The 26,115-nt window shown below is 38.7% G+C and overlaps 5 protein-coding genes across 10 annotated transcripts in view; 1 reads left to right on the plus strand and 4 right to left on the minus strand.

Annotated features, from left to right (window-relative positions):
• Window positions 1-4,383: 4,383 nt before the first annotated feature.
• On the minus strand, window positions 4,384-6,617 carry rad1 (RAD1 homolog (S. pombe)). Its single transcript, XM_079481788.1, has 6 exons — window positions 6,476-6,617; window positions 6,095-6,308; window positions 5,895-6,003; window positions 5,546-5,804; window positions 5,229-5,327; window positions 4,384-5,134 (listed from the first exon to the last, which is right to left on the minus strand). Exons 2-6 carry the CDS (start codon window positions 6,287-6,289, stop codon window positions 4,957-4,959), a joined length of 840 nt encoding a protein of 279 aa, XP_079337914.1. The 5' UTR covers window positions 6,290-6,308; window positions 6,476-6,617; the 3' UTR covers window positions 4,384-4,956.
• Window positions 6,618-6,833: 216 nt separating this feature from the next.
• ift20 (intraflagellar transport 20 homolog (Chlamydomonas)) lies at window positions 6,834-8,741 on the plus strand. Of its 4 annotated transcripts, none has more exons than XM_079481522.1 (6): window positions 6,840-6,933; window positions 7,026-7,060; window positions 7,383-7,530; window positions 7,665-7,750; window positions 7,842-7,945; window positions 8,059-8,741. In XM_079481522.1, the coding sequence occupies exons 3-6, from the start codon at window positions 7,404-7,406 to the stop codon at window positions 8,138-8,140; spliced, it is 399 nt and encodes a 132-aa protein (XP_079337648.1). In that variant the 5' UTR covers window positions 6,840-6,933; window positions 7,026-7,060; window positions 7,383-7,403; the 3' UTR covers window positions 8,141-8,741. The 4 variants fall into 4 exon arrangements, with proteins under 4 accessions (XP_079337649.1, XP_079337648.1, XP_079337650.1 ...); XM_079481525.1 differs by having other exon boundaries at window positions 6,927-6,933; window positions 7,395-7,530; XM_079481523.1 differs by lacking the exon at window positions 7,026-7,060 and having other exon boundaries at window positions 6,834-6,933.
• A 91-nt stretch (window positions 8,742-8,832) lies between these two features.
• tmem97 (transmembrane protein 97) lies at window positions 8,833-9,909 on the minus strand. Its single transcript, XM_079481521.1, has 3 exons — window positions 9,658-9,909; window positions 9,396-9,540; window positions 8,833-9,250 (listed from the first exon to the last, which is right to left on the minus strand). Exons 1-3 carry the CDS (start codon window positions 9,769-9,771, stop codon window positions 8,976-8,978), a joined length of 534 nt encoding a protein of 177 aa, XP_079337647.1. The 5' UTR covers window positions 9,772-9,909; the 3' UTR covers window positions 8,833-8,975.
• Window positions 9,910-10,167: 258 nt separating this feature from the next.
• On the minus strand, window positions 10,168-14,475 carry LOC306908546 (ephrin type-A receptor 4a). Its single transcript, XM_079481520.1, has 12 exons — window positions 14,346-14,475; window positions 13,908-13,978; window positions 13,676-13,763; window positions 13,368-13,569; window positions 13,071-13,209; window positions 12,883-12,981; window positions 11,408-11,568; window positions 11,141-11,278; window positions 10,939-11,050; window positions 10,763-10,862; window positions 10,547-10,646; window positions 10,168-10,459 (listed from the first exon to the last, which is right to left on the minus strand). Exons 2-12 carry the CDS (start codon window positions 13,924-13,926, stop codon window positions 10,388-10,390), a joined length of 1,230 nt encoding a protein of 409 aa, XP_079337646.1. The 5' UTR covers window positions 13,927-13,978; window positions 14,346-14,475; the 3' UTR covers window positions 10,168-10,387.
• Window positions 14,476-14,891: 416 nt separating this feature from the next.
• The window catches only part of usp32 (ubiquitin specific peptidase 32), a 32,274-nt gene continuing 21,050 nt past the window's right edge, over window positions 14,892-26,115 (minus strand). Inside the window, exons 13-34 of one of the 3 annotated variants that reach the window (XM_079481342.1) lie at window positions 25,746-25,929; window positions 25,435-25,613; window positions 24,900-25,040; window positions 24,175-24,334; window positions 22,894-23,048; window positions 22,595-22,676; window positions 22,382-22,456; window positions 21,876-22,014; window positions 21,646-21,751; window positions 21,376-21,549; window positions 21,045-21,219; window positions 20,808-20,959; window positions 20,613-20,724; window positions 19,932-20,137; window positions 19,668-19,852; window positions 19,445-19,531; window positions 19,225-19,345; window positions 18,839-19,030; window positions 18,057-18,315; window positions 17,559-17,986; window positions 17,308-17,400; window positions 14,892-17,229 (exon numbers count right to left, since the gene is read on the minus strand). In XM_079481342.1, coding sequence (XP_079337468.1) covers window positions 17,056-17,229; window positions 17,308-17,400; window positions 17,559-17,986; window positions 18,057-18,315; window positions 18,839-19,030; window positions 19,225-19,345; window positions 19,445-19,531; window positions 19,668-19,852; window positions 19,932-20,137; window positions 20,613-20,724; window positions 20,808-20,959; window positions 21,045-21,219; window positions 21,376-21,549; window positions 21,646-21,751; window positions 21,876-22,014; window positions 22,382-22,456; window positions 22,595-22,676; window positions 22,894-23,048; window positions 24,175-24,334; window positions 24,900-25,040; window positions 25,435-25,613; window positions 25,746-25,929 — 3,579 coding nt within the window. In that variant the 3' untranslated portion in view covers window positions 14,892-17,055. Of the gene's footprint in view, window positions 17,230-17,307; window positions 17,401-17,558; window positions 17,987-18,056; window positions 18,316-18,838; window positions 19,031-19,224; window positions 19,346-19,444; window positions 19,532-19,667; window positions 19,853-19,931; window positions 20,138-20,612; window positions 20,725-20,807; window positions 20,960-21,044; window positions 21,220-21,375; window positions 21,550-21,645; window positions 21,752-21,875; window positions 22,015-22,381; window positions 22,457-22,594; window positions 22,677-22,893; window positions 23,049-24,174; window positions 24,335-24,899; window positions 25,041-25,434; window positions 25,614-25,739; window positions 25,930-26,115 lie in introns of all 3 variants that reach the window. The other 2 variants (XM_079481343.1, XM_079481341.1) reach the window with 2 other exon arrangements.

Genomic DNA, 26,115 nt, shown 5'->3' on the forward strand with positions numbered 1-26,115 from the left:
ACATCATCCCCCCTCAACCTTCCCTTGTACTCGTGCACAATATCTAATAAACCTGCACACTGTCTCCAACTCCGCAGTTTTCACAGATTAGTTTCATTGCTGTCACCTTATTGTCAGATAAACAACTCCTGTTGGAAGAGAATTAGATGGCACATGGCAGCAGCTGCCACCTTTCATAAGGTAATAAGATGGTGGTGAGAGACAGGCCTTAAAATGTCCTGCAGGTAAAGCAGACGGAGATAAACAACTGGATTGTCAATAGTAGCATAGTGTGTAAGAGCAGAGTGTTTTATGAATCTGAAAGATGATTTCTGTCACAACTGAACTCAAAAGTAGGAAAATCAATGGACAAATAATCGTTTTATCATCATAATATAATCATTCAGTGGTGATTGTGACCATGATAAGAATCCTCTGTGCTGAGAGAAACATGCGATAATTATTAACAATTTAAAAAGAACATAATGTTAGATTTTTGTTTAAAATGTTTTAATCTTAAAGAAACAGAAGTGAGAGAACTGGCAATAAACAGTTCAGTCACATTCTTGAGTGTTTACAGACGATTCTACAAAGTAAAGGAACTAAGACAGCATGTTCCTCTCTCACGAGCATGTTTCACTTGTAACCACATTGAGTTGTTATCATAGGGTGCTTATAGAATTCATACTTATATAGCTCTGCCTTCAGTCAGCTCTTCAGTCCATTTTGCCTGTGATCTATTTTAAGCTCATTTTTAACATCACTCAATGTATGAAGAGTTTGGTTCCAAACTCCATTTTTAATATTTTCAAAAATCATGTTATTATTGTTAGTTACATGTATTTTTGGAGTAATTATGGCTTAATCAAAACAAATCAACTGCAGTTTGATTGATATTTAGTCTAAATTATTATCTGCTCATATCCACCTGTACATTAATGTTCATAGTGTTAATGTTCATAGTATATAGTCATCTGTATATATTGTTCATAGTACATACCTACTGTCATATTTTCATAGAACATACCTACTGTAAAATATTTTCATAACTGTATAATATTTTCTCAATATTGTATTCTGCATTTATTCTAACTGTATATCCTGCACTTGCTAATTGCACTTCTGGTTAGGCCTAAACTACATTTTGTTACACTGTACTTGTATATGTGTAATGACAATAAAGTTAAATCTAATCTAATCTAAATATTAATTGGAATGCACAATGAAAAGACAGGATTTTTGAAAAATAAGTGTTATCTCATTTTGGAACCAAATGCTTAATATATAAAACATGATCAAACATGAAGCACAGTATCAGCCATTGCAATATTGGCTTTTTGAAATCTTTAGCAAGTGTCCCGTTCATCACATCCAGATAAAAAGCGCATTGTCCAAGTGATGGTCAATCGCACTGGATGGAAAGACTATAGTGATGTCAGAGCTGCTGAAGGCATTACCTCATCTCTATCATCGAGGATCATTTCACACATGGTTGCAAGCTGAGGCAGAGGGAGAGCAGTATTAATGGGTTTTGGGATGAGGGGGAGGTTGTCTGTTAAGGCCAGCTGTTGCCATCATGACCCCATGTGACACTTAAGGTCCCCAAACAATGGCTTGTTGATGTAAGGTATTTTTAACAGCAAGTGTCGGAATGTTATACACAAATCATGTTCATGAACTGTGGAGATTCTCATGCCGGGATTCTATTCGGCTGACTAGGCAGGAGTCGGTCCTGCCTTTTGTATGTTGGCATATCAATTTCACAACCATTTGTTTAATACAAAACACTTTTTTTGATAGCAGAATGTACTTTTTTCCAAACAATGACAGTGAATGGGGACCAGAGACAGCTATGATCATCATTCCCTGAACATCGTTCAATGTTCACCCAATAGCAATAGTTCACCCCAAATTCTGTCATCATCTACTCTCCCTCTTGTCATTTCAAACCTGTATGACTTCATTCCTTTCACAGAAAACAAAAGAAGATATTTAGAAGAATGTTGTTAACCGCCATTCACTTACATTGGTTTTGTCCAATAGATGTGAATGGGTGCCGGCGCTGTTCGGTTACAAACTTTGTTCAGAGTATATTCTTTTCTGTTCCGTAGAAGAAAGAAAACAACAAGCGGTTGAGTAAATGATGACAGAATTTTCATTTTTGGGTAAACTATGGCTGTGTCTCTATCAGCTCCCTTGCCCCCGAGATCATGATTCAGTAGACTATATTGTGTACTCGGGTCCGGGCACCGGTAAGGGCCCTGGCTCCCTTCTCATTGGGAGCAAAACCGACTTCTCTCTGACTTTATTTTTTAAATACTGATTGAAGAAACACTTTCATTATTTTGTTACATACCAGTGGACAAATTTGGTCGATTATTAAATTTAACTGTTGCGTTGCCTTTTCAAAAGTTACATAGAGTTTTAATGAAGTTCATTGAGTTTTAATGAAGTTCTTTGAGTTTCATGAAGTTCACCGAGTTGGCTCATACGATTTTGGATGTCTACAAAATTTGTCACATGATTTCGAGTAAGGGAACAGAGGAAGCATCGATGCTCTCTGGTTTTTTTTGGTGCATTGTGGACATTTTTAGGGATCGAACGTTTCAGTGCACTGAAGGATTTTGACTCCCTGGTCAATGCTTTGACAACTGAACAAGGGAGCTGATCGAGATAGATCACTTTAATCCAATTTAAATGCATTAACCAATGTTATCGAACTACACTTTATTGTAAAGTTTCTGTACAGTTAATGAATTACACTTTATGGCAAAGTGTCAGTACAATCAAAACTGAAAACAAATATTTGTATTGCCTGCTATTGATAAAGCAAAGTCAATATATTTAAATTAACATTATTAGGGGTTACAGACTAGTGCACACAGGCATTTCTTCCTCAAATGTATGTAACCTTCGTCACTATATGTAACAGACAATACAATGAGTCACTGTCCCATGCGATACGAAGCTGAACCCATGCACCTTTTCTTTATCTCCCATGGGCTCTCTTGTTGCTAATAGTTGGAGTGTCACAACAATTAGGTCATTGCTGAGTTTGTTTACAAAACCCAGCCATGCCGTGGCCAAAACCCGACACCACTTGAATCTCTGGCAGTTTAAAACATCAGACAGCGGGTCAGTGCCGAATTGTTTATCTGGGAAACGTGGAGACCACCACATCCACAAGCTTGTGTTTAAAGAGCAGAAAGTGATGCCATCCCCCTTACATCACCTGCTTTGAGTGATGTAGTCCGAGCTGAGATCAAGTTGCTCACCATTATCGAATGATACACAGGTCTTGGTTTGTGGACGGTGTTTACTTGGTTACGCTTGTGAATGCTGTCTAGATGTCTTCCTGAACGTTTCTGTGCAAATAACTGGGTGTTTCAAAAAATATTAATTCAATAGCAAAGTTCTTATATCTTTTTATAACCCTGCTTTAAAATAAACAATAGAAGCCATTGCAGATATTCTAATGGTTACAAAGGGAATTGTATCTGTTTTAAAACTGTAACAGTCTCTGTGGGTCTATTGGTAATGCGATTGAATCTATTAGTGGGATGTTATGTGGTTGATGGGAATCAGACCTAAACACTACATAAAATAATTGGATTTAATGGATTTAATGGTAAAGGACTAAGTGGTTCATCAAGACATTTTTATGATGTAGTCACATGTCTATGGTTTTTTCGAGCATATAACTATTCACAATTTAACTGTCACAGAACACTGCCTACCATAAACTAAACTAGTGATATTTAGACGATTTTTTTGTTAATAACTAAAACTTTTATCTTATTTTCTTATAACTTTGCTGGAGTCTCTATAATCAGCTTGCACGTGGCATTGACATGCATGATGAGGGAAATCACCCGCTGAGATGTAAATCGAAGAATGACAGAATTCCTGTTGTTTTGCTGCTGATGTGTTCCTCTGCCCGGAAACAGTGTTGCCTCGACAGCTGCGAGTGGAGAAGCGATTGGTCGCGAATCCGCAGTTCAAGCGTCGCGCGCTGTTCTGGCTCTTTCTTTGAGAAGGGCGTGAGTCAACCAACATTAACATCAAGCCGCTGCGCTTAGCCACACGTTTGCCTTTGTTATGTAGTGTATGCATAAATTCTGTTTTAATAGTTTATATAATATACAGTTGGAATTTAATTAAATGCAAGCCAATTAACATGATTATTGTTATTATAATTTGATATAATTTTCGAATCGGATATTAAACAGTTTTGACACTTACTTATTATGTTTATAGCATATATATTTATACATATTGTAATGCGATGCAAAACGCAAACTTAAATATCCTTATGACTCCTGATGTGGAATTATTAGCAATTCTGTGTCGCCCTCTACCGATCACCCCTAGTACAAACTGGATGCAAAATGAGGGTCTAGTTTTGTAGTGGCACATTTTTTTAAATATTTATTTCTCATTAAAGTTTAGAGTTATTTAACTACATAAAGATCTGTTGACAAATTAATTCAGATAAATACAAATTGAATATCAAAACCGGAATATCACAGTGATGATAGAATTACATAAACCATTAAAGCAAGTAAAAAGGATAAGTTCACTTTCAAAATGAAAATTCTGTCATCAGTTACTCACCCTGTTGCCATTTTAAAACTGTGTGATTTTCTTTATTCAGCTAAACATAAGAGATCGTATTTAAAAAAATTGGGAACCAAAAACCGTTGGTCCTCATCGATTTCTATTGTATAGACACAAAACCAATGAATGGGGACCAATGGTTTTCTGTTGCCAACATTTTTCAAAATATGTTCTCATAGTCAGAAGGTCATACGGGTTTTAAATGACAAGTGTGTATGTGTGTAAATAATCAGGGCATTTTCATTTTGAAGGTGCACCAACCCTTTAATACCAAACTACATGAAAACATTTGTCATTCCAAGTGAAGACATCGATTATAAGAACCAAACAATCAAATGACCCCAATTTTAAACATCCAACCTATTCTTCCTCTGCTTCTTCATCCGGGCAACAATAGTATTCCACAAAACAAATCTGACCATCATCATTCCTCACAAGATACTGCAGAGAGAGGAAGCCTCGGACATCAGTTCTCACAGACACTTTACAGGACAGGGCCAAGGCCTTTGTAGAGGGTTTCAACAGGGACATCTTGTACCTTTAAAAAACAGCACATCAGAGAAAATTCATTCTAGTTTCTGACATGTATAAAGAGAATGTTGCTTTATACGAATCACTCATCATGCTCCTACCTATTTGTCTGCGTTTTAGTACACTGAAAAAGCTCCATCATGTCCGAGTCTTTGGGGTAATCATAATGAGCATTTCCAGAATTTCCAAATGTGGATAATCTAGGGTGAACAGTACATTGACCATGCATTATTCAAATTCTGTTGTCAACATCATTACAACTATCCACTTTAATAGGTAAACAAACTAATACTCTCCTCCGTATTACAGCAGGCAATGCTTAGAATAACATTTAATAAACCACACTTTAGTATAAAACATCTCAAATCTGCAGTTTATGTGTAAATACCTATTGTGTGTGTGTGCACCTTAACTATACCTGAAGTAAGGATGGCTTGGTGACATAGTAATCTGAAGAACCTCGCTGGTCATATCAAGCTCGGAGAATGCCTCTTTAAGACTGTCTGACTGCAGAATCACCTTGTTAGTTACATTTGTGCTGCAAAAATCAAAGTCTATTGGCTCCTCTGGCTCCTGTGTATTAATCTTGCATACTGTGACCACGCCACCTTCCTCCAGAAACAAGGTCAGCGGATGTCCATAGCCATTGTAGCACATTTTTAGGGCAGTGCACACACCTGGATGTAAAGAATGCAGAGAATTAAACTACAGACTTAACTATGAGTACGCATTGTTAGTCAAAAGCAGAATGTAGACAAGATGCATACCTGGGACTGTACTACCCCCAAAGATGGTGAGGCAATCCAGAAGCACAGTTAGGTTAACTTGAAACCCAACCGCATCCTCTTTGATAATGTATTCTTGGAAGATGTCTGTCTAAAGTAGCACACAAACAAATACACCAATTAATCCAACTTCGATCAAACACAAATACAGTTTGAATACATTTTAAAAACTGTTCCCCAACCTGAATAAATGCATTGGCTTGTAGACATTTGGAGTCCTCCACAGTGACCTTTAACCCATTCTGTGTCGCATTAAATATGGCATAGTCCCTTAAGGAGATGGCTTTCAGGATATTGGACAGATTTCTCGCGTTATCCAAACTGGCTATCAGAATGTACTGGTCATTATCTATTTGAGATTCAGTTGACAGAGGCATGCTGCAACGATGTCAACATCTGCAAAACAATACAAATAAGATATTACGCTTCTATTTACTTATGCGTTTACAAATTATGCTGAAGAAAACACAGACAGGAATTTCTAGCACTAGTTATATTAAAAGCAAAGGAAAAAACGGAACATTAAACATTAGAAAGATATATCTTGTTTACTGCAAACCTACCGAGTTTACATAGGAAATAAGTAGATTTACATGGTTTATCAGAAATATAACATTTCTTTGGAAGTTGGCGCCTTTAACTGAACGCAACTCCACCTTCTTCTGATGTTTACGTTTACGTCCCTCTCACGCGCTCTAGTGTTCTGGTGGAGAATTGCAGCAAACGTAATTACGGGAGCTTACATTATCAGGAAAATGGGGGTATTTATGTGGAGTTGGATATAAATACACTTTTATCAAACAAAGTTAATACATTGAAATAAATACAATTATTTAGCGATAAGGTGTTGCTCAATTTAATTTTTTTAAATATAAAATGTCAGGTACAAATATTTAAAACGCCGTATCACCCCTTTCATTTATCATGAGATGGACTAGCTGTCGCCTGGCAGCCGAGACAGACGGACTCGAGGAGGCGGCCAGTAGTCCAACTGAAGTGCCACATAATCAGATATTAAAAGGTATGTTTGAGACAGACGGTCGTTTATATATTTTAATCGATATAATATTTTACGTCGTCTTATAATTTCTGAGATTGTACATTTCTTGTCAGTGTTGCCAGGCTACGTAACTTCACAGCTGGTCAAGGTTTGTTTGTTTGTTTATCTATAGCTCAATATCGAGCGACTCCGTGACCCTAACGTTATGTGCATTTCTTCTTTAGATATTACAGTCTCCGTGGTTAAAATTATGGAGATTCGATATTAGTTTCTTTAAAAAGTCATTTTGACCAGCTAAGTGGCTAATTGGTTAGCTAGTTTATTGTGTCGGTGACCCCGGGCTTCTGTAAATGGGAAAATACTGATTATTTTACACTTTATGGGTAAAATGAGTGCTGGACAGAACTACTTGAATTTGAATTAAATTGTGCCTTTCGACGACAGCTGTTATATTTCTGTATCGTTCTCAGCTGTTCTTGAGTCCGGTGGCAATGGCTAAAGACCCGCTGGCTGAGGCTGGGCTTCATTTCGATGATCTCAACAAACTACGAATACTTGAGCCCGATGTGAGCCAGAAAACAACAGAACTGAAAGAGGAATGCGAGGATTTTGTTGAGAGTGAGTTTACATTCGCTATCTGTCTTGTACGCACGGACAGAGCATCATTTCTTTAGAAATAATTTAATTTTGGCACATGTCACTTTTTATCCAAACCCGTTTAATTTTGTTCATTTATTTCTAAATAAAAACAGAAATTGGACAGTTTCAGAAAATTGTAGGTGGGCTTATTGAACTTGTAGATGAACTGGCAAAAGAAGCAGAGACTGAAAAAATGAAGGTTTGCACTTATAACATTTCATATTACATTCATAACAAATTTCAACATTTGTATTAAGTTGTTTTAAATGACCAGACTGCCTATTTCTTAGGCCATAGGTGCAAGAAATCTGTTGAAATCAGCCGAAAAGCAACGAGAGGCCCAACAGCAACAGCTTCAGTCTCTGATCGCAGAGAAGAGAATGCAGCTGGAGAGGTGTGCAGTTCAGTTTAACGTGTATTCAATCATCCAAACATCACATAACGTGTCTAATGGGAGACCAATACTCCATCTGTGCACTAAATTCAAACTGATTGTTTGTTTTGCAGGTATCGGATAGAATATGAAGCACTTCAGAAAGTTGAAGCTGAGCAGAATGAATTCATTGATCAGTTTATACTGCAAAAATAGGACTTCTAGACCGCATATTCCTAGACACAAAGAATGATGCTATGCATCTAATTCACAATAACTTCTTAATAAGTGCTGGGTCCCACACTAGTTATTTGAGTCGACCAGGTAATAGATGACAATAGATGTCTGTTTCACACACACTCTCTCTATAGAGTGTGTGACATTAAGTGCTTTGGCACCGTCATCTCCTGAAGGCACACTTGTTATCTATTCAACCGTGGATCATAATATCGGATGAATACTATTTATATACAAATGTTATTTATACTATTTATATGAACAATTACTTTGTAAATTTGATATTTTTTACAACAGGAAAATACAGTATTTGCATGTTACTGTAAATAATTCCATCATAGGAAAAATGTTTTTATTTTCTGTATGATTTGTATTTTAACTGCTGCCGTTTGTGACTTGAACCCAGCAAGTTTAACTTGATCATATCCTTATGGCATTTTTATTCTTTGTCCCAGACTTGATACAACCAAATACGTTTTGTTTACATTCACCTAACTGTTAGATCAGGTGTGTTATCTTGAAATATGACATACTTCATACAAAGATGAAGTATTTTAAAATAAAAATAAATTTTGTACTTAAAGTCTTTTGTCATCATTACCACAACTGTAAACTAAAATTACTAGTACTCTGTGGCTAAGTGGTAAAAAAAGACATTTAAAAGTTGCAAACGCAATTTAAAAAATGGTCATAGTTTTATTTAAAAATTATGTAATAATTTGCAAGGACCCTGGTGGCTTATAACAGTGAATACATTCATCCTTACATACACTCATCAAATTAACAGTAATGTGTGGAAGGAATAAACTGGCATTTATCTATGTTTCTTGGACTTTGAGGAAGCTTTTCCACTCGGAGAAGTTGAGTTATATGTAGAGCTAAAGAGCATGGTCAACAGAATCATGACAGGAATGATAAGATATGGAGCATAAATAGACACAAGGGTCAGACGTTCCCTTAAAGTTTGCGGACCCGGGTGTGGCATCAGAGAAAAGTCATGGAAAATGATGTGATTTAAAATGGGGATTAAAGTAGTGGCCACGTGAACGGAATATATTATTGCTGGTGTTCTGATCCACTTGCAGCCACCTATTAAACAAAAAGAAGCAATAATATAAACACAGTACAAAATAGAAAAACATTTTCACCACTAGATGTCCCCACTGTGCCATACAAAACTAGCGATTTAACAAATTATTAACAGTTAATCTACTATTGTTTTTTCTTAACTGACCTTTGAGGAAAGCGTATGCTGCAACTGGGAAAAATGGCAGCTGAACAAGAGCCTCGCAGAACACAAAAGATTTAAACCACACGGGTGGGTCCAACATCATCGGATCTTTGAATTCAGCACCATACCACTGCAATAGGTTTTTCAGCTGTGAAATATAACCATGTATATACATTTAGTGATTAACAAAGAATCGTAGATATCATATGCTTACAAACTACAGTGAGTGACACACATAAATGAGCAGCGCAGAGATCAAACTCACCTCAAGTGGATACATATGTTCAGGAAGTAACGCTTGAAGGTCAATTATCAGAGTAATCGGAATGTGCGATGCAAAGTAAATAAAATATAAAACTTCTGAGACGCGTAGGAACATTTTGATATTTTATAAACTGTTAACTGCAACTGTATCGACTGTATTCCAACTTCAAAGCGCATCAGTGTTACGTGTAGAATAGCGTGTCGATCAGCTCTGCCGACTCATTGGTCCTTATGCTCGCTATTCCTGATTTTCTTCTTCCTATTGGTCCATCCGCTCCGTTGATTCCTAAGTGGGCGGATTCCTAGTTGCCCATTGGCTAATAACCATGGCGCGTAACAGTAAATACAGCCCATACAAACGTAACCATAGTTTCCGCCAAATATGGTTTTACCAGAAATGCTACCCATTGACACCCATTAAAAAAAAACATTCAGAGCGTTAAGGGTTTTTGCCTAATGATTGCAAAGCTTTCCTTTTAAAATGGCTTTGTTTTCTACTATGACACTATGATCATTACATAATTGTTTATTAATAATAGTTAGTTATAATAATCAGCTTTTAAATTACGGCGTTAATAGCTAAAAATTTAAAGCTTTAGTTGAAATAATGACATTTGGTCAATAGAGTTATGTATTGTCCATATATACACAGAATTTAGTTTTTAAATACAAATGTTGTTCAAAAGCACAGAACCATGTGTTACATGATTAAATATGTTTTAAAAAGATGACTAAAATTTGGAGTTCATTGTTGGAGTTGATTCTGCTGTCATCATTCTTTGGTTGTCAACGTCCACATAATCCTGTAACATATTTATCATTACTTATCACTTATCTGTAGAGCAAAGGTACGAAGATTTCAGGTTGAATCAAGGAGGGAGATATCTCACCCCGTCACTTTCCACAATGTTCTCCAAGGTCCTGGCAATGTCTGTGAATGAGGGTCTGGATGTGTACGGGTCTGACCAGCAGTCTCGCATGATCTGTTCTCTACATTTAAAAACAACACATTATGCAGATAATTATTGAATTCACAAATCATCACATTCAAAACAATGAAGAAAATGAAAATTCATAAAGCAAAATTAAAATTAAAAAATGCTTACATCTCTAGACGGCATGTGCTGGGAACAGGATTCTTATATCCAGAACAGACACTGTACACCACTTCATCAGATGTGTTCAGATTTGAATACGGCAAAGCACCTGTAAAATATAATAATGATCAATAATTAATAACATGTAGAAATTATAGCCAAATATCTTCTCAATGGCTTCTCACCAAAAGACTGCATCTCCCACAGCACAATACCATATGACCAGACATCACCCTTAAAGCTGTAGTAGTTGTTTCGGAAATATTCCGGGGGGTACCAGCGCAGAGGCACGCGCTCCTAACAGATCAAATTAACAAGAGAGAAAGATATTAGATATATGACTGATGAGAATGATGCTGGAGAAATTCACTTAGATTATTAGTTCACCCTGTGTTGTTTTTTTCGGCTGCTGCGTCTGCTCCTCATGCAGGTCAGGTCTCTGGCCAGGCCGAACTCTGTTACCTTCACCTCCCATGGGAATCGACTCACCAGAATGTTCCTCAGGGCAAGGTCACAATGCACCACCTGGATTATTCATAAAATATACCAAATCACTCTTTCCATTCTGACATGACGTCATCGTGTTTATTTTGTAAACAGATGAAGGTTTAAAAACACAGTTTTATTCTTTGTGTTTGTGTTAGTATGTAAAACCATTTTTGAGCGTAAATGTTCCATGGCCAGGGCGATGTGGTAAGACGCGATGGTGAACTGGCTTTGTAGTTCAGGGTCGACACTCAGTTGCTGTTTGTTCTTTTGAACAAAACTGCGCAGCGTGCCGTAGCTCATGAACTCCATGATCAGCATATAAGGCTCTGGGAAAACAGACACACATAAATAAACAACGCAGTAATCCGTTTACAGGTTTTTCTTGTTAATGTAACAAAACTGAAATTTGACAGAATTTTACTATTTTTTTTGTTTTGTTTTTGATGTGTGTTAAAAACGTCAAGTTACAGAAAAAGACAAACATTATATTTCACCCGCAAAAAACAAGGATTTACAGGATTTTTAAAAAATACGGTAAAAGACTGCCAAATTACAGAACATGTTATTTTACGGTATTTGCCCCACTTTTTACAGGATGTTTCTTACAGTGCTTGTGTGGTGATGGAAACAAATACATTGTTAGTACAAGTGTGACAATTAGAATGGGTATACTTTTGCTTTCCTTTAGCCCAATTCAAGGGTGTAACTTTGGTTTGATAAGTGGGGGTGGGGGGCATTTAATTCATATGCCAACATTCAGCTCACATTTATGTTAATGAACAAATATGCTCATTTTATTAAAGAATGCGCGGTGGTTTTAAAGGTGGGGTGAGATATCAGCAGAAAGTATATACACCGGCCATCAGAGAAACCCGATTGCGACCCCGCGACGCTATCGCGAGAGAAGGGGACCCCGCCAGGCGTGGGTCACTTGCTGGCTGCAGCGTCACCCGAAGCAGCAGAAGCTTCATGGGCAGGTGTCATGCTTGCCTTCCGTGATCTCCTTTTGTTTCATATCTACCGGTTGCACCAATGGTCCAAACGTCAGTGCGTCGCACTTCTCCGACACAAAACGAATTTGTTGCGTATCCTCGCGCTTGTTTGAGTGGGTATACGGACATCCTTGATCTTTTCTATCTCTTCACGGGATTGAAAGCAATCTTTCAGTGATCTATTATTAGGTTGCGCACTCGGCGCATGTGTATGGCTGCTCGGTCCTATAGCCCACGTACTCCTCCGTGGCGATGACGGCGTGTGGTTAAATAAAGTATTACAAACTAATTTGAACGTGAGGGGAACACGACCGGGATTTAGAAAAGTGAGTGGGTCATGAACCCCCCCTCCCTGTCCCCAGTGGAAATTACGCACCATGGCTCAGTTGGTGAAACGTGACGTAAGCAACATCAAGGTAATGGGTTAGAATGTTTAGCTGCTAGTGAAGGTCAATCAATTTAAGGTTTATTTTAGAGTCACGTGATGCATAAAGATCTCCATTAAGATTTTACAGTTCTTCACTGCCACAGTCAATATTCATTTCCTGTAGATTTTCTTTTAGATTCTAGAGCCACAAAATGTATGTATCGTTAAAAAGTGCTGTGAAATAAATTGATGTAATAGAAAAGTAGATCATTGTGTCTCACCCTCTGCTGTATTCCAGTCTAGCAGCTGCATCACATTTTTATGATATGCCAGCTTTCTCATAACTGACACCTCATTTTCCATCTGCTTACTGGTGATACCTGCAGATTGCAGAAGAACCGCATGCTTATTGATTTTCACACATCCTGATGCAAACAATACCACGTTATTTTTAGATTAGCTGTTCTACCTTCTTTTCCAATCTTACAAGTGACCAGTGCGTGGCCTTTACATGTTCCTCTTGTTATTCTTGCTTTGTAGAAAACCCCTTCTCTGCCTGCTTTTATAAGTTGAAAAAGGCTCAGGTCTGCTTTCGTGAAGCGCGGTACCTAAAGATCATTTCTTTGAGTTACACACACGTACAGTCACAGGATTGCCATCTGATATAAATTCACGTCCACATCTCTATAGTAGAACTGTTGCATCTTCAAATGTCTTAAGTCATTCAGGGATAAAGAATATGGTATTCATCATAAATGCAGTGCACCTGTTGAGAGGGCTTCCAGGGTAATCTGCAGCTTGTTTGTTTGCTTCTTGCTGGTTGTCTGTTTACTGGATTTTCTCCAGATTGGTTTGCTGGACGAGTAATATTGAGGATGGTTGGAGATGGAGGAGGAGAATCATAATGAACTTGAATGTCTGGCCTTTTCTGACTAAGCTGCCGTATGATCCCCTTCATTGACCGGTACCTAAACCAGAAACTAATTGTTAATCTGAATTTAACTATGCGATTTACTAAAGAAAATCTGTATTATTACTAAAATGTGAATTGATAACAAAATTAAGCAAAAATACTTTTTTAGGGCAAGGCATCCAAACAAAATGATGAAGAAGATGGTAACAGCATAGACGCAGATTAGAATAATGTGTTCACTGCTCAGCTCTGTAAAAGAGAGATGCAGTTTTTATCTGATGGCCGTGAAGGTGAAATCTGACATGCTAAATAATATTGCATTTATAAGCATGTTTGGTCGCTTTATTTGAACATTATGTATACAGTGTTATAGCCATTAAAAAGTGTACTTACTGAATCCCTCCGTAGCCATAATAAAACCAAAGGCGTCACATATTGTTTGAAAACATCAAGACAAGCTAGTACTAAATGCAAGAAAGACACAAGACACATTTTTAAACCAATTTCATATTATTCAGCTAACAAAAATGTCTCGCTACAAAATATATGAATATAATTAAAGGGATACTCCACCCAAAAATGACATTTCTGTCATGAATTACTCACCCTCTAGTTGTTCCAAACATGTACACATTTCTTTGTTCGGTTGAACACAGAGACATTTTGGAATAATGTTAGCAACCAACAGTTCTGAAACACCATTGACTGCTTTTGGGTGGAGTATCCCCCTAAATATCCAACATTTCTACCAGAAAGCCACTTTTTTTTAGCATTAATAGTCGAAGAACAAAACAAATACGTGAAAAGCAAATATCTATATGATTTACTCACCTTCTTTTTTACTGTAGTACATTAGGTCCTATTAACCCCAAGCTGAAATCTTTGTTTAATGCTAAACATTTTCTAACCTTCTTCTGCGGGAGAACTCAATCATATGAGCATGCATGAAGACCACTGAGACAAAGGTGTTCGTCAGAACAATAAACCACAATTCTAGACTTCAGCACTTGTGGTTTCTAGCACAAGTCTATAAGTAGCACAGTATGCATGTATGTGTACTTCCTGAGTGAAGCATGCTAGCCTTTACATAAAAAAACAGAAACCCAACCAAAACGAGGGGATCGCTATTCTTGCTTGATATTTAAGGTTGCATATGCCATTTATTTAAAGGAAGATGATTCATACGTTCATTTAATCGAGGGCGTCAGTAGTTAAAATGTCAAATGTGGCCTGAGTGAAGAATGTATGTCAGACGGATGGGACTGGACGTATATAAAGGTGTGTGGTTTCCTCTTTGTTGCTATGGGAAACAAAGCATTCACTAAAGAGTCATGCATATTAAACATTACCTCTCAATAGAAAAGACGCACACGTAACTGCATTTGGCTGCATTTAATTTGTTTCTTGAATAATTGTTACAGATCAACAATATTACTCCATATACAACTACAAGTACATTTGTACAGATCTTTTCAAATACATCATTTCCATTGGCGTATTTACAAAACATGTATGTACATTTGTCAGTGCAATGTCATTTTTATTCTTCAAACAACACTTTACAAAATAAAGTTCATTAAATTAATACATCTCTAGCATCAAAATTAATTTAACAAAATTATGACTTACAACATAGACAGACAGACATCAGTAGTTGATTGCACTACTTGGAGAAAATACAATTTTTGCCAAATGACTAAATGATCCCTGTATAAAAAAAGGTGAATATTTAAAATTCAGATGTACGTTTATAGTTTCAGATTATTAGTTACTGTAATTGTAATGCAGCTTCCAGCAAACATGTATAATTCCAAGTAAAGCCAGATTTCAAATGGAGAAGAGTGAATGTTTGTTCAGAAAGAGAAGCACTCAAATACATTTTTAGTTTTCAATATTGAATATACATTTTTTTACATTAAATATCTAAAAGTGTTTACAGTTTATTTAACATATCTGCATTAATTATGATTATTATCATTGTCATACAACAATACAGTTGTTTCGATTTCACAAACATACATTTTTTTCGGACAGGGATAAAACTTTTTTGGCAAACATTTAGTTTGAATATCCGTGACATGAAACATGTAAAGTACAGCAGCAAAACGGGTATGGGCACCATGGGTTTCATTCCCTCTTACAAGAAAAGCTCATTCAGTTGATGAGTTGCTGAGAAATAAGAGCATTTCATACATATTTTCACAGTGGTAATAAATGTTTAGCTCTATTCTCAAGAGTCACTAAACAAATGCTACTAATAACCTGAAACCGTCTCCAACACAGAACGTTCAGCAGTTTAATGGGAATGCTGTTCTCTGAAAGCAAAAGTGATTACATTTTTGTTGTGAAAAGACCCTTTCAGATAACACTGTTCCATACAACCTCTTCCTTTCAATGGTTCCTAGGCATCCGTGTACATGACTAAGTATGACATATTGGCTTGGAGGTGTGAAATCTCTGTGTGACAAAAAGTTGACAGATATGTATCTCGTAACCGTTTTATTCTCTGCCTTCAGTTTTGTGAGGCGAGAAATACAGTGGTAACACACTACACTGTTGTTGACACTGAGATTTGCTCAGACCGCTGAGACTAAATTACTAAGTGAATATGGTGGAAAGCACAGCGTTAAAAAAATCGTAATTATAAAAATAACTTGGTATAAAAAATTAAATAAAAAATTTAAAGGTCTACATTTATACTCTGAAAGACGAATGAAGCTCAAAGCAGACTAAATAAAACCAAAATAACAACAAATATAGCATATGCTATGCATATGGCAATTTGGCAGCGGAGTGGGAGAATCTTTTATTTCTAAGTGACAGAAAATATTAAAATTAAATATTAAGGAACTTGTTTGGGAGCTGAATCTTATCTATGAAGATATCAATTTCTACAGACCAACAATATAATACTGATACGCTGAATTTCTACCTATTAACAGTTGGCTGATACATTTCGAAGATGTGAGGTAGTGTATAAAATTACTGGATAAATTACTGGACATAAAGTCTGAAGCTAACTATGACAAGACAAAAAACAAAAAGAAAACAACCTTTAGAGAAACCTTTAGGGCTCGCTAATATGACTTGAATTTAGATCAATGTAATCTTTAATCTGTTTCCTAATTAAAATATAAGGTTCTCATCATGAGCAACTGATAACTGCATTTTTTTTAAGTTATGACATTTAAAGATTTGCCCATGTGCACTGCAATGTAAAGAAACATCCAGTTTTGCCTGCCTGATAATGTTGATATCAAGGGTTTGGCTAACGTTTAGTCCGGTATCACGATTTTTGTTTGCTTGGCAACAATGACATATTTTTTCTACTGCTACAGTCACCCGTTCACTCACCCCCTCACTCATTTAACTAAAGTGTCAAGTACCTTTATTCTGAAAGCCGAATTTGTGGAGTCCACTAACTCATATGTTGTGCTTTCAAAATGACGGTGCTCTGGACAGCGCTGGCGTTTTAGTCCTCATTGCACTGGCAAACCGACGGACTCCTAGTGTCCTTTCAAGAGTGTGGAAGAGCACGACATCACTGCAGCACACAGTACTTCTTGTAGTCTGATTCAAAGTCTTCATCCATGCTAGTGGTGTCTGCCATCTTCTTTCCCTCTGTTTTCGGTAAGAACTGCGAGTAGTCCACTCCCTGCTGCTCATAGAACAGGATGTAAGCTGAATCTGTGTCGATCTCATCCGAGTGAGCTTCCTGAAAGAAAGAAATGTTTGTTTAAAGTGTTGCTCAACACTGAAGAAATATCCACATTTGATGAAAGAGAGGTCTTACCTTGCAGCTGCTGTCATTGTAACAGTACCATTTTTCATTGGGGTTTTTGGCATAAGTCACATAGTGTCCCCCTCCCATTATTCCTGAATGACACTGAAACAACAACAATCAGTTTCTGTGCAGTTTATACGGAGTTGGTTATTTGTTTATTTTCTCTTGCAAACCTTACAAAAACATTGAAATCAAAAACCTCCAAATTACCAAATACACTGTTATCTTTAAAAATATATATATAGACATGGGACACTTACTGAGATTGCATATAAATTGTAAAAGGGCTCCAGACAGTCACTTCTTTGGTGAGGGGTGTCCAGATCAGTGCTGACCTCAGAGTGTCCGTTACTACACTCCTGTCCCAATCCATTTGCCATGATGACATCACAATCAGTGCTGGAGGCATCCAGTGCCCAGGAATCCTGCACGTTTTCTTTAGACGGCATCGCTGCCCCTTGATTCTCCCCGTCTGTGGCGACGCCCTGCTCAGACTCAATCTCACTCTCTTTGCTGTTGCTCATAACGCTGCTGTCAAGGTTTTCTCTGCTGTTAGAGAGTCGATGTCTGCTGCCCAGCTGGGGCAGACGCAGACGGCCCTGTTTACGTCCCGTGTTTCTAGGGCTGCCACTGGGACTGCTGTTTCTGCTCAAGGGGCTGCCCACCCTTCTGATGGAGCACGGTGTGGCTGAAACAACAGGAGACTCACATGTAATGTTCATTTGAAAAGAGAAAGAGAGAGAGATAGAGAGACGTACCTCTGCCGGATGTTGGAGGACTGGCTACAGTAGTTGTAGAGATTGTGGATACAGAAGAATCTCCTCTCTCCAGTCTCTGGAGCTCCTCTACCAGGCACTCGCTTTGGCTCTGTAGGCTCTGCAGGCTGCCTGTGCTTTGAGACATCTCCCGTGGGGCCAGGAACGCACTGGGGTCAAAGCTCTCTCGTGGAAACTTCACAATCTTTTGTGACTTGATCCAACGACCATTGACAAACTGGAAGCGTTTTAAATGAACAATCTGAAATAGGATGTAAACAATTAAAAGCTATTCATGGGACACACTGTCCCAGCAACAGAACCATGAACTACGGTATGTTCAATGAACATTTTTGCCTTTTGGACGAACATTGCAAATAATTTACTTCTTAGTTTTTTGTCTTGTTTTTCAGTACAAATATCTTAAATCCAGAAACATTTACTTCACCAGAGAAGTGACCTAAGACATCATATCCTGTATTCTGAATGAAAGCCTAAAATTTCCAAGTTTATGCTTAAAACAAGCAAAAATATGTGCGAGTGGGGTTAGGAAAAAAAGTAGGTTTTTCAAGTTTTAACTCTTTAAAAGTGACTTAATGTAAGTTTATTTTTCTTGCTCGTTTTAAACATAAACATAATTTAATATTGTATATATGTCTATTATCTTTTTCATTAATCAAAATAACTGCAATAGGATTATCAGGAGAAGCCCAACAGACACTAATGCCATTAATACAGGTGAAATTGCAAATATGAGCAATCAAGAAAATGTATCTGTTTCTGACCAGAACAGGGGGCAGCCTCCAGAGGTCCAGCTTCTTGGTGGCCAGGCGATGAGTTTTACACTTGGAGCAGTAATAGAGCTCATCCTCTCCCAGTTCTTCTTCACTGGTGAATGCTTTTAGACAGCTGTCCAGACTTATGGGTTCTGCCTGAGCCCTCCGACTCTGTTCAACACTAGGATGCTCTTCCACTATCTGTTCACACACCCATTAAAACACAAAGAGCTGCTTAAAACAAATCAACAGAACAGACTAAAACTATTACACTGCAATCTGAAATTACAACTACATCACGTCACATAAGCAAAAATGAAACCGCTGTTCCATATTGGCTTTAAATGGACTCTAGTCTAGGAAAGTTTCTGGAAGTGCTGAGTAATGGCACTGACCCTTTCCTGAGAGGTCTGGTAACGGAGGTGCAGGGCGGTGGGGTCCCAGTCCACGGCGATGTAGGCATTTCCTAAAGATGCTCTGTCCTCATTACACTCCACTGTACAGCCTCTGCAGAACCTGGAAAAGTCACAGAGGTCAATCGTCAGTCAAAGAAACCGAGGTGAGGTGTGAGATATGCACACATCAGCACACAACTGCTGAACTTAAACATCTTACCTGTACCACGGACACCAGGCACAGGAATTCCCATCTTTTTGCACCACTCGTAGAGTAAAGGGGTACTGATAGCCCATGCTGTCATCACTGCAAGAGGACACCATATTTTACATCACCTCAAATATGAAATATTCTACATACATACATGTTTTGGATAACATACGTCTGCCAAATGAATAAAAATGTTGAAAAGTGTGTAACAATGCATTTGGATACCACTGACCAGTCCTGAGCATGATTGCTGGCTTCCTGTGGAGGAAGAGGGCTGGCGAGGCGGGACACCTGGATCCACACGGCATCATAAAGGTCTTTTTTACTGGTGTGTACCGTGCACGGCACAATCAGTGGCATGCCAAACAGACTGGCCCTGTTCTTCTGAGAGGACAGGAAGTACAGTTCCGTCCGCATCTGAGAAGACACACCTTCCACTTAGAATGCTTTTAAACACAGAAATAATCCAACTGTGATGTCAAGCTTCACTGCTCACCATTTTTCTGTGCATGGCGATGATGTACCCGATAAAGGGGCTGTCTGGCACTGGGATGGCATGCCCATTTGGGATACCATTGGCAAGGGGCTTTTCCGGGGTGCATGGAACAACCGTGCTGGGCATGCCATTTGGAATCAGGCTAGATTTCCCAATGTGATCGTTTCCTGCTGTCCCATTGGCCATATGTGGAGATTCTAGAGTAACTATTGATAACGTATATTGTGTAAGACATTTTTTTTTTGTGAAATCTTAAAAGTCGGCATGAAACAAAAGTAGCGATTGTCTTTTTTTCCGTATCATGACTTATATCCGAGTAAAACAACTTCTGAAATGAGAAAAAATATAGGGCGGGACTTGATTTCGTTCATGGAACACTGATAGGATTGTTGAAAGCTGGGCGTTGCCAACAAATTGGAGTCAGATGTGTAAGCCAGTTTGCAATCAGTCAGTCATTGAAGCCTCGCCCTCGCGCCATTCCTCATGACCCGAAGTGAAGAGAGGTCGATTCAAGGGGGGGGGTTAACGTTTTGGATTAAAGTGAAATGATTTTTTTTTAAATAATCATGTGCACAGATAAATAATTGCTAATAAACACTGCAACACTGTGTAAACAATTAGAATGATCTTTTTTTATTTCATGCCGACTTTTAAAGTATAGATCATATCAATATTTGTTACCTGTTTGCACTGGAGAAGTGACTGAGGTGGGTGAGCCGGGTACAGGGATCTCAAATGCACATAAGAAGCAGTTCACGGAGTGTCGCACTTTCTGGTTGTCCTGAGGAAAATTCTAAACCCGCGAGGGTTTGTTTTAAAGTTAGGCCTTGTGACACTGATATCAAAACAGTATCTTGTGTGGCGAGTTGAACTGACCTTGATGTTAGAGGTGTGGACTTCAGCAAGCAGGATCTGCTCAGGTTTCAGAGAGCACAGCTCGCTCAGCTGTTTCTTCAGGCCCATGTACTTCTCATCCATGTTGAGACGGAGCCCGTACCGCCCCGGAGTGGAGCCGTCCAGTTTAATAACTGCCGATCGAAACAGGTTGTGAGTGAGTCTACTGTATCTGAATGTAAGGTTTAGAAGATTTTAGATGTTCTTGCTCAAACTCACCAGTGATTTCTAAGTGCATGGAGCTGTCCATAGGCAGCGGCAGAGAGAGGAAGTTGAAGGGGTCGAAGCGGGCGCTGATGTGACCGCAGGTTTTGCATTTCACCTGGGACCTGAGCTGGCCATGGAAAAGGTCGACTACGATAGACCGGTTTCTACGCAAGTGGTTCTCCCAGGCCTGCAAAGAAACAAACACACAAACATTGTTAAATAAATCACATTTAATTGTGAATCTTGCATCTAATCGTTCACGTTTTTAGTGCTTTGCTCAAGTACTGAGCCTGGCAGGAACTGGAAAACAGCGAGAGGAAAACTATGGGAGTTTGACACTGACCTCTGTGGCCACTTCATGGTCGGGTCGACCATCGCTGTCTTTCAGTTCCACGTAAGGCTTCTCGTGCACACGGTTCAAGTCTTCGTGAAGCCCATCCAACAGGAAGGCGAGGAGCTCCTGGGAATCTTGTTGCTGAAAGCCGTTGAATCTCGGCGCGTACTTTGCTATCGTCCACTAACAAACAGAACACAAATGTCAGATTAAGTACATTTATGGAAACAAACAAATATTTGAGTTCGGAGTTTGTGTTTACAGTAATGTGCTACCCACCCTTAGTTTTAGGGGTGCAACGTTTTTCTGGGTTCCGCTCCACAGTTCTTGTACCAAATCCCCATAGCATTTGGCCATATGACCTCGCATTCCAATCGGATTGGTTCTATCAAAGTCAAAGCACAGCTCGTTGGTCATGAAGTATGATGCATAAAATGTTTACTTTTTTCATTTAGCATCTAGACTGAATTTCCAAAGAGGGTTTTGGGTTTAAAAATGTTCCGTCTTACCTGTTAAGTTCGTAGAGGTGTCGTCCTGAAATGAAGTATTCAGTGAGGGGCTTGGTATTGCTAACACACTGAATACTGGAGTTCATGAAGCATGTGTTACCCAGATTACTCAAACCTGTGGCGCCTTTCTCTGTAGGGACTGCAAACGAAACGGGGTGATATATTTATGAATTCTGAATGGGTAGGTGAAGGTTAGTTGACGTTTGATATCAAGTCATAAGCACTTCAGTAAGGTCTCCATGAAGGTCAATTAGCCAGAGTTTGTTTGTCTGCAAGTCTTTAAATGTCATATCTGATGTTTATATTATTGTGCTATGTAATTGCCTCATTGACTTGTGCTGCTTCTGTGTCTGTGTGTTGATAATCTACCTTTGTACTTGGCTTTGTTACAAGAAAACGGTCGAGAGAAATGTATAATAGAATTTGGCTAAACATTATGATTTTTGTGAATGGTTAGATATCGTAACACGTATGCTTAAAGCATTTCTAAGAACTCTGGACAGTACCTTTGTGTCTGTCGATTTTGCTGCTGTTTGCAATGAAAGACATTTCCTCTGGCCAGCTCATGTCTTTGTTTCGAACTGGGGATAGAGAAACAATATTTTAATACCGTCTTCATTATCCATCAGTATTAATTGATGCACGCATTGCAACTTTGTTCACATTTCCCAGAAAATGTGAAATGAAATATAACTTGAAGCTGAAATCCACAAACATACCCTCTATGACTAAGTGCTGTTCGTCTTGAATTTTTAAACCTTCTAAAGTGTGATCTTCATCATCCAGGAGTGTAAGGTAATTCTGATCAAATGATTAAAACAACACAAAGCAAGATCAGTTCAAGAAACACTGTATGCTCAACCTTTTCAATTCATCCAACTTTAATGCATTTCCTCAGATCAATGCACTGTATACACTATTCACTGCTTTGATCAAAGACATTGAAATGCAAGACCTCAGAGTACAATACTGCTACATTAATGCTCTTTTATCCAGTATCTGCTATGAAAACCCCCACCTCACTGTTGTACAGCCAAAGGCGCATGTCCTCTTCTTTAATGCGTAACCTCTGGGACAGGTATTCGTGAATGTCTTTAATGGTGCCCATCCGGCTGAAACAGCCCGTGTATGCCAGCACTCTCTTCAGCGGGGCGCTAGGAGATGGAACGTTTCCTGTGATGGGAATAGAGCTGTCTTTAGCATTCTATTTGTCACATGCAATACAAAACTTACCTGTTTAAAACAACAAGGAGCATCAACACAACACAAAATAATTTAAAGCCATTTAAAGGGATAGCTCATGTAAAAACTAAATTCTATCATCAATTATTCACTCACGTCGTTTAAAACCTGTATATGACTCTTTCTTCTAAAGAAGATATTTTGAGAAATGCCTCAGTGGTTTAGTGTCCATACAATGGAAGTCAACGCAGGCCAATATTGTTTGGTCACCAACATTCTTCCAAATATAGTCTGCAGAAGAAAGTCATACATGTTTGGAATGACATGAGGGTGAGTAAATGATGACAGAATGTACTGACCTTTCAAATCAACTTACTGTATTTACAATAACACGTCAAATATCTTATATTTTAAGATCCAGTTCATACATATACCCTAGTATGCATGCTATAACAAATCAGTCAATCAATCAATCACTAAGAGCACACAAATCAATAAGACACGCACACGCACAGCCTCACTTCCTGATTGACAGACTGAGCATTAGTTGTAAGGTAGCAGCAAGAAAGGGCAAAGGTCATTTTTTAAGGGAACATTCATTAATTCATTAGTATGGGTATCTGATTAAAATCAGATGTTTACAATTAGTCCAAACAACAACACTCATTTCATTTTCAACAGTGATTACTGATTTCACAAAACAAGGTTTTGATTGGTATGATTGCAAAGCAAATAATTAGAAGAAATTAGGCAGGGAGTGGCCATCTCTACCCACACCAAACAATGTTGAGCCTGGCAGAGCCATGACTGAGTGTCGTACATCATTTGTAATCCCACTATACTGTCATAGTTGAACAACAAATCCAGGTTATAGCTGAGCTACAGGGTAAACCTGCTTCCATGCGCCATAACCAAAAGAGCGTCCAATTTTCATATCAACACTATAACCACAGCCCTAACTCAGTAGATGACTCCGAGCTCGGTGCTAGGATCAGGTTCATTAGTGTGTTCAATCAGTATTCCAAAGATCTGGTTTTGCCTGGACCAGTTTTGGGAGATTAGGGGAGGTGGTCTAGGCGGCAGGAGGAGCCTCTCTCTTGCTGCAGGCTTACGTTACCTCGGGGCATGTGTGGAGGGAACATTCTCAGGCTGGTCATACCCATATTGACCCAGATGTTGGACTGAGGGGTGCGTGTGGCCGGCTGCTGTCGGAGGAAGAGGAGATACCGGGGAAAAAGCTCCAGCTCTGGGTGATGTGTGAGTGTTGACGTGATGACCTGAGGGGGAGGGACGGTGTTAGCGCCACAAATACATTTCTGAACTGAACACAATGAAAGATGCCATCTTTGGTTGATTCGAACTAAACCACATTAACTTTAGTTAAAGGAACAGTTCACCCTAAAATACAAATTCTGTTATCATTTACTCACCTTCTGTATACATATCTTTGTTGTGATGAACACAGAGAAAGATACTTGGAAGAATGCTTGTAACGTAACCAAACAGTTCTTGGCCACCACTGACTACCATAATAGTAAAAATGACAAAAGTGCCCAAGAAATATTTGCTTTCCTACATTCTTCAAAATATTTTCTTTTGAGTTCAACAGAGCAAATACATTTTTCCTACTATGGAAGTCAACGATGGCCAAGAAATGTGTGGTTACAAGCATTCTTCCAACAATATTCATACAGGTTTGGAAAAACTTGAGGGTGTGCAAATAAAGACAGAATTTTCATTTTTGGGTGAACTGTTGCTTTAAATACTAAATGTTTATGGCTGGTTTCGACACTGGCTGGTTGTAAATCCTCTTTGTGATCTCTTAAGAGTTAGGATACGTACCGGACGGGGTAGGCTGAGATTGGCCCCATACCAATGGTAAAGCGCTCTCCATACCGGCTCTGGCATGGTCTCAAAGTCCCGGCCAGCCATCACCTGCAGGGATTTCTTCAGACGACCTCCCTCCACAGTCAATGTGGGAGCCTGGACAGAATAGATAAGTCTGGATGAATTGGGTTGACCGGAGTCAGCTACTAAAATCTATTGTGCAGCGTACAGATTTATTTGATAATATAACACATTACATTAATCTAAGACTGCAAATGTGTTTGTGACAAGGCATTACTGAAGCAAAACAAAAATGCTTTTAGCTTCACAAAACCCCTACATTTTTCGAAAATGATTCATTTGTTCTAGGTGATTTCAATTTCAAATCTGGCACTTTAATGTAGTTTTCAGCTCTCTACGCTACACTTATATGCAATAGAAGAAAAACAACTGAAAGGTGTCATTTTCCCTTCACATGTACTGAACACTCTCTGGCATTCAGTTTGATGGACAGGAGAATTCTAAATGTCAACAGCACGTCTACACTCACCTTCATGGGCTCAGTGGTCACCAGAGGCTGGTTGTCTATGGCACCGGGTCTCTGCGCAGCAGTGCCGTTGGGCAAATGGCCATTGGCGCTGGAAAAGCACTGGTTGTTGTTGTCTGAAACATTGTGCTGCCGAGCAAAGCAGACGTCTGTGGCAGAAGAACTGATGTGTGGGGTGAGGCCTGAAGAAGTCAGAAATAAGAAGTGTAGCTTATTTTCTGTGTCGGCCTCTGTGTCGAAAAAAGTTCATTGCCTTTCTACATGATATTCAAACTTGTGTCCTAATGTGCTGTTGAGCTTGTACTCACTATTACCAGTGCTCTCGGATGCCTCTGATGAGCTGGAGATATTGTCAGGGAATTTCTCCTCATGGGAACTTGGGGAACGGATCACTATTCCAGCTCTGTACTGGAGAGCATCCAGAGGAGGTGCGGACTGTGAATTTCTCATGCCACCTCCTTGCACTGATGGCTGCTCAACGACAATGGACTTGTTATCCTGTTAACACAAAAGGATCATATGATCACATAATATAATAATATAACATGCCTCGGGTGATTAGGATCTTTTGGGAAGATATGCAGTGTGCAGGTGTTAAACAGAACATCAGGAGGTCTATTGATCAGTTTGTGGCGTTTGTGCATAATACTATCAATCCCAACTGTATTGAAGTCTCTGAACACA

This window comes from Barbatula barbatula (genome assembly GCF_947034865.1).
Source record: "Barbatula barbatula genome assembly, chromosome: 19".
Lineage (NCBI taxonomy): Eukaryota > Metazoa > Chordata > Actinopteri > Cypriniformes > Nemacheilidae > Barbatula > Barbatula barbatula.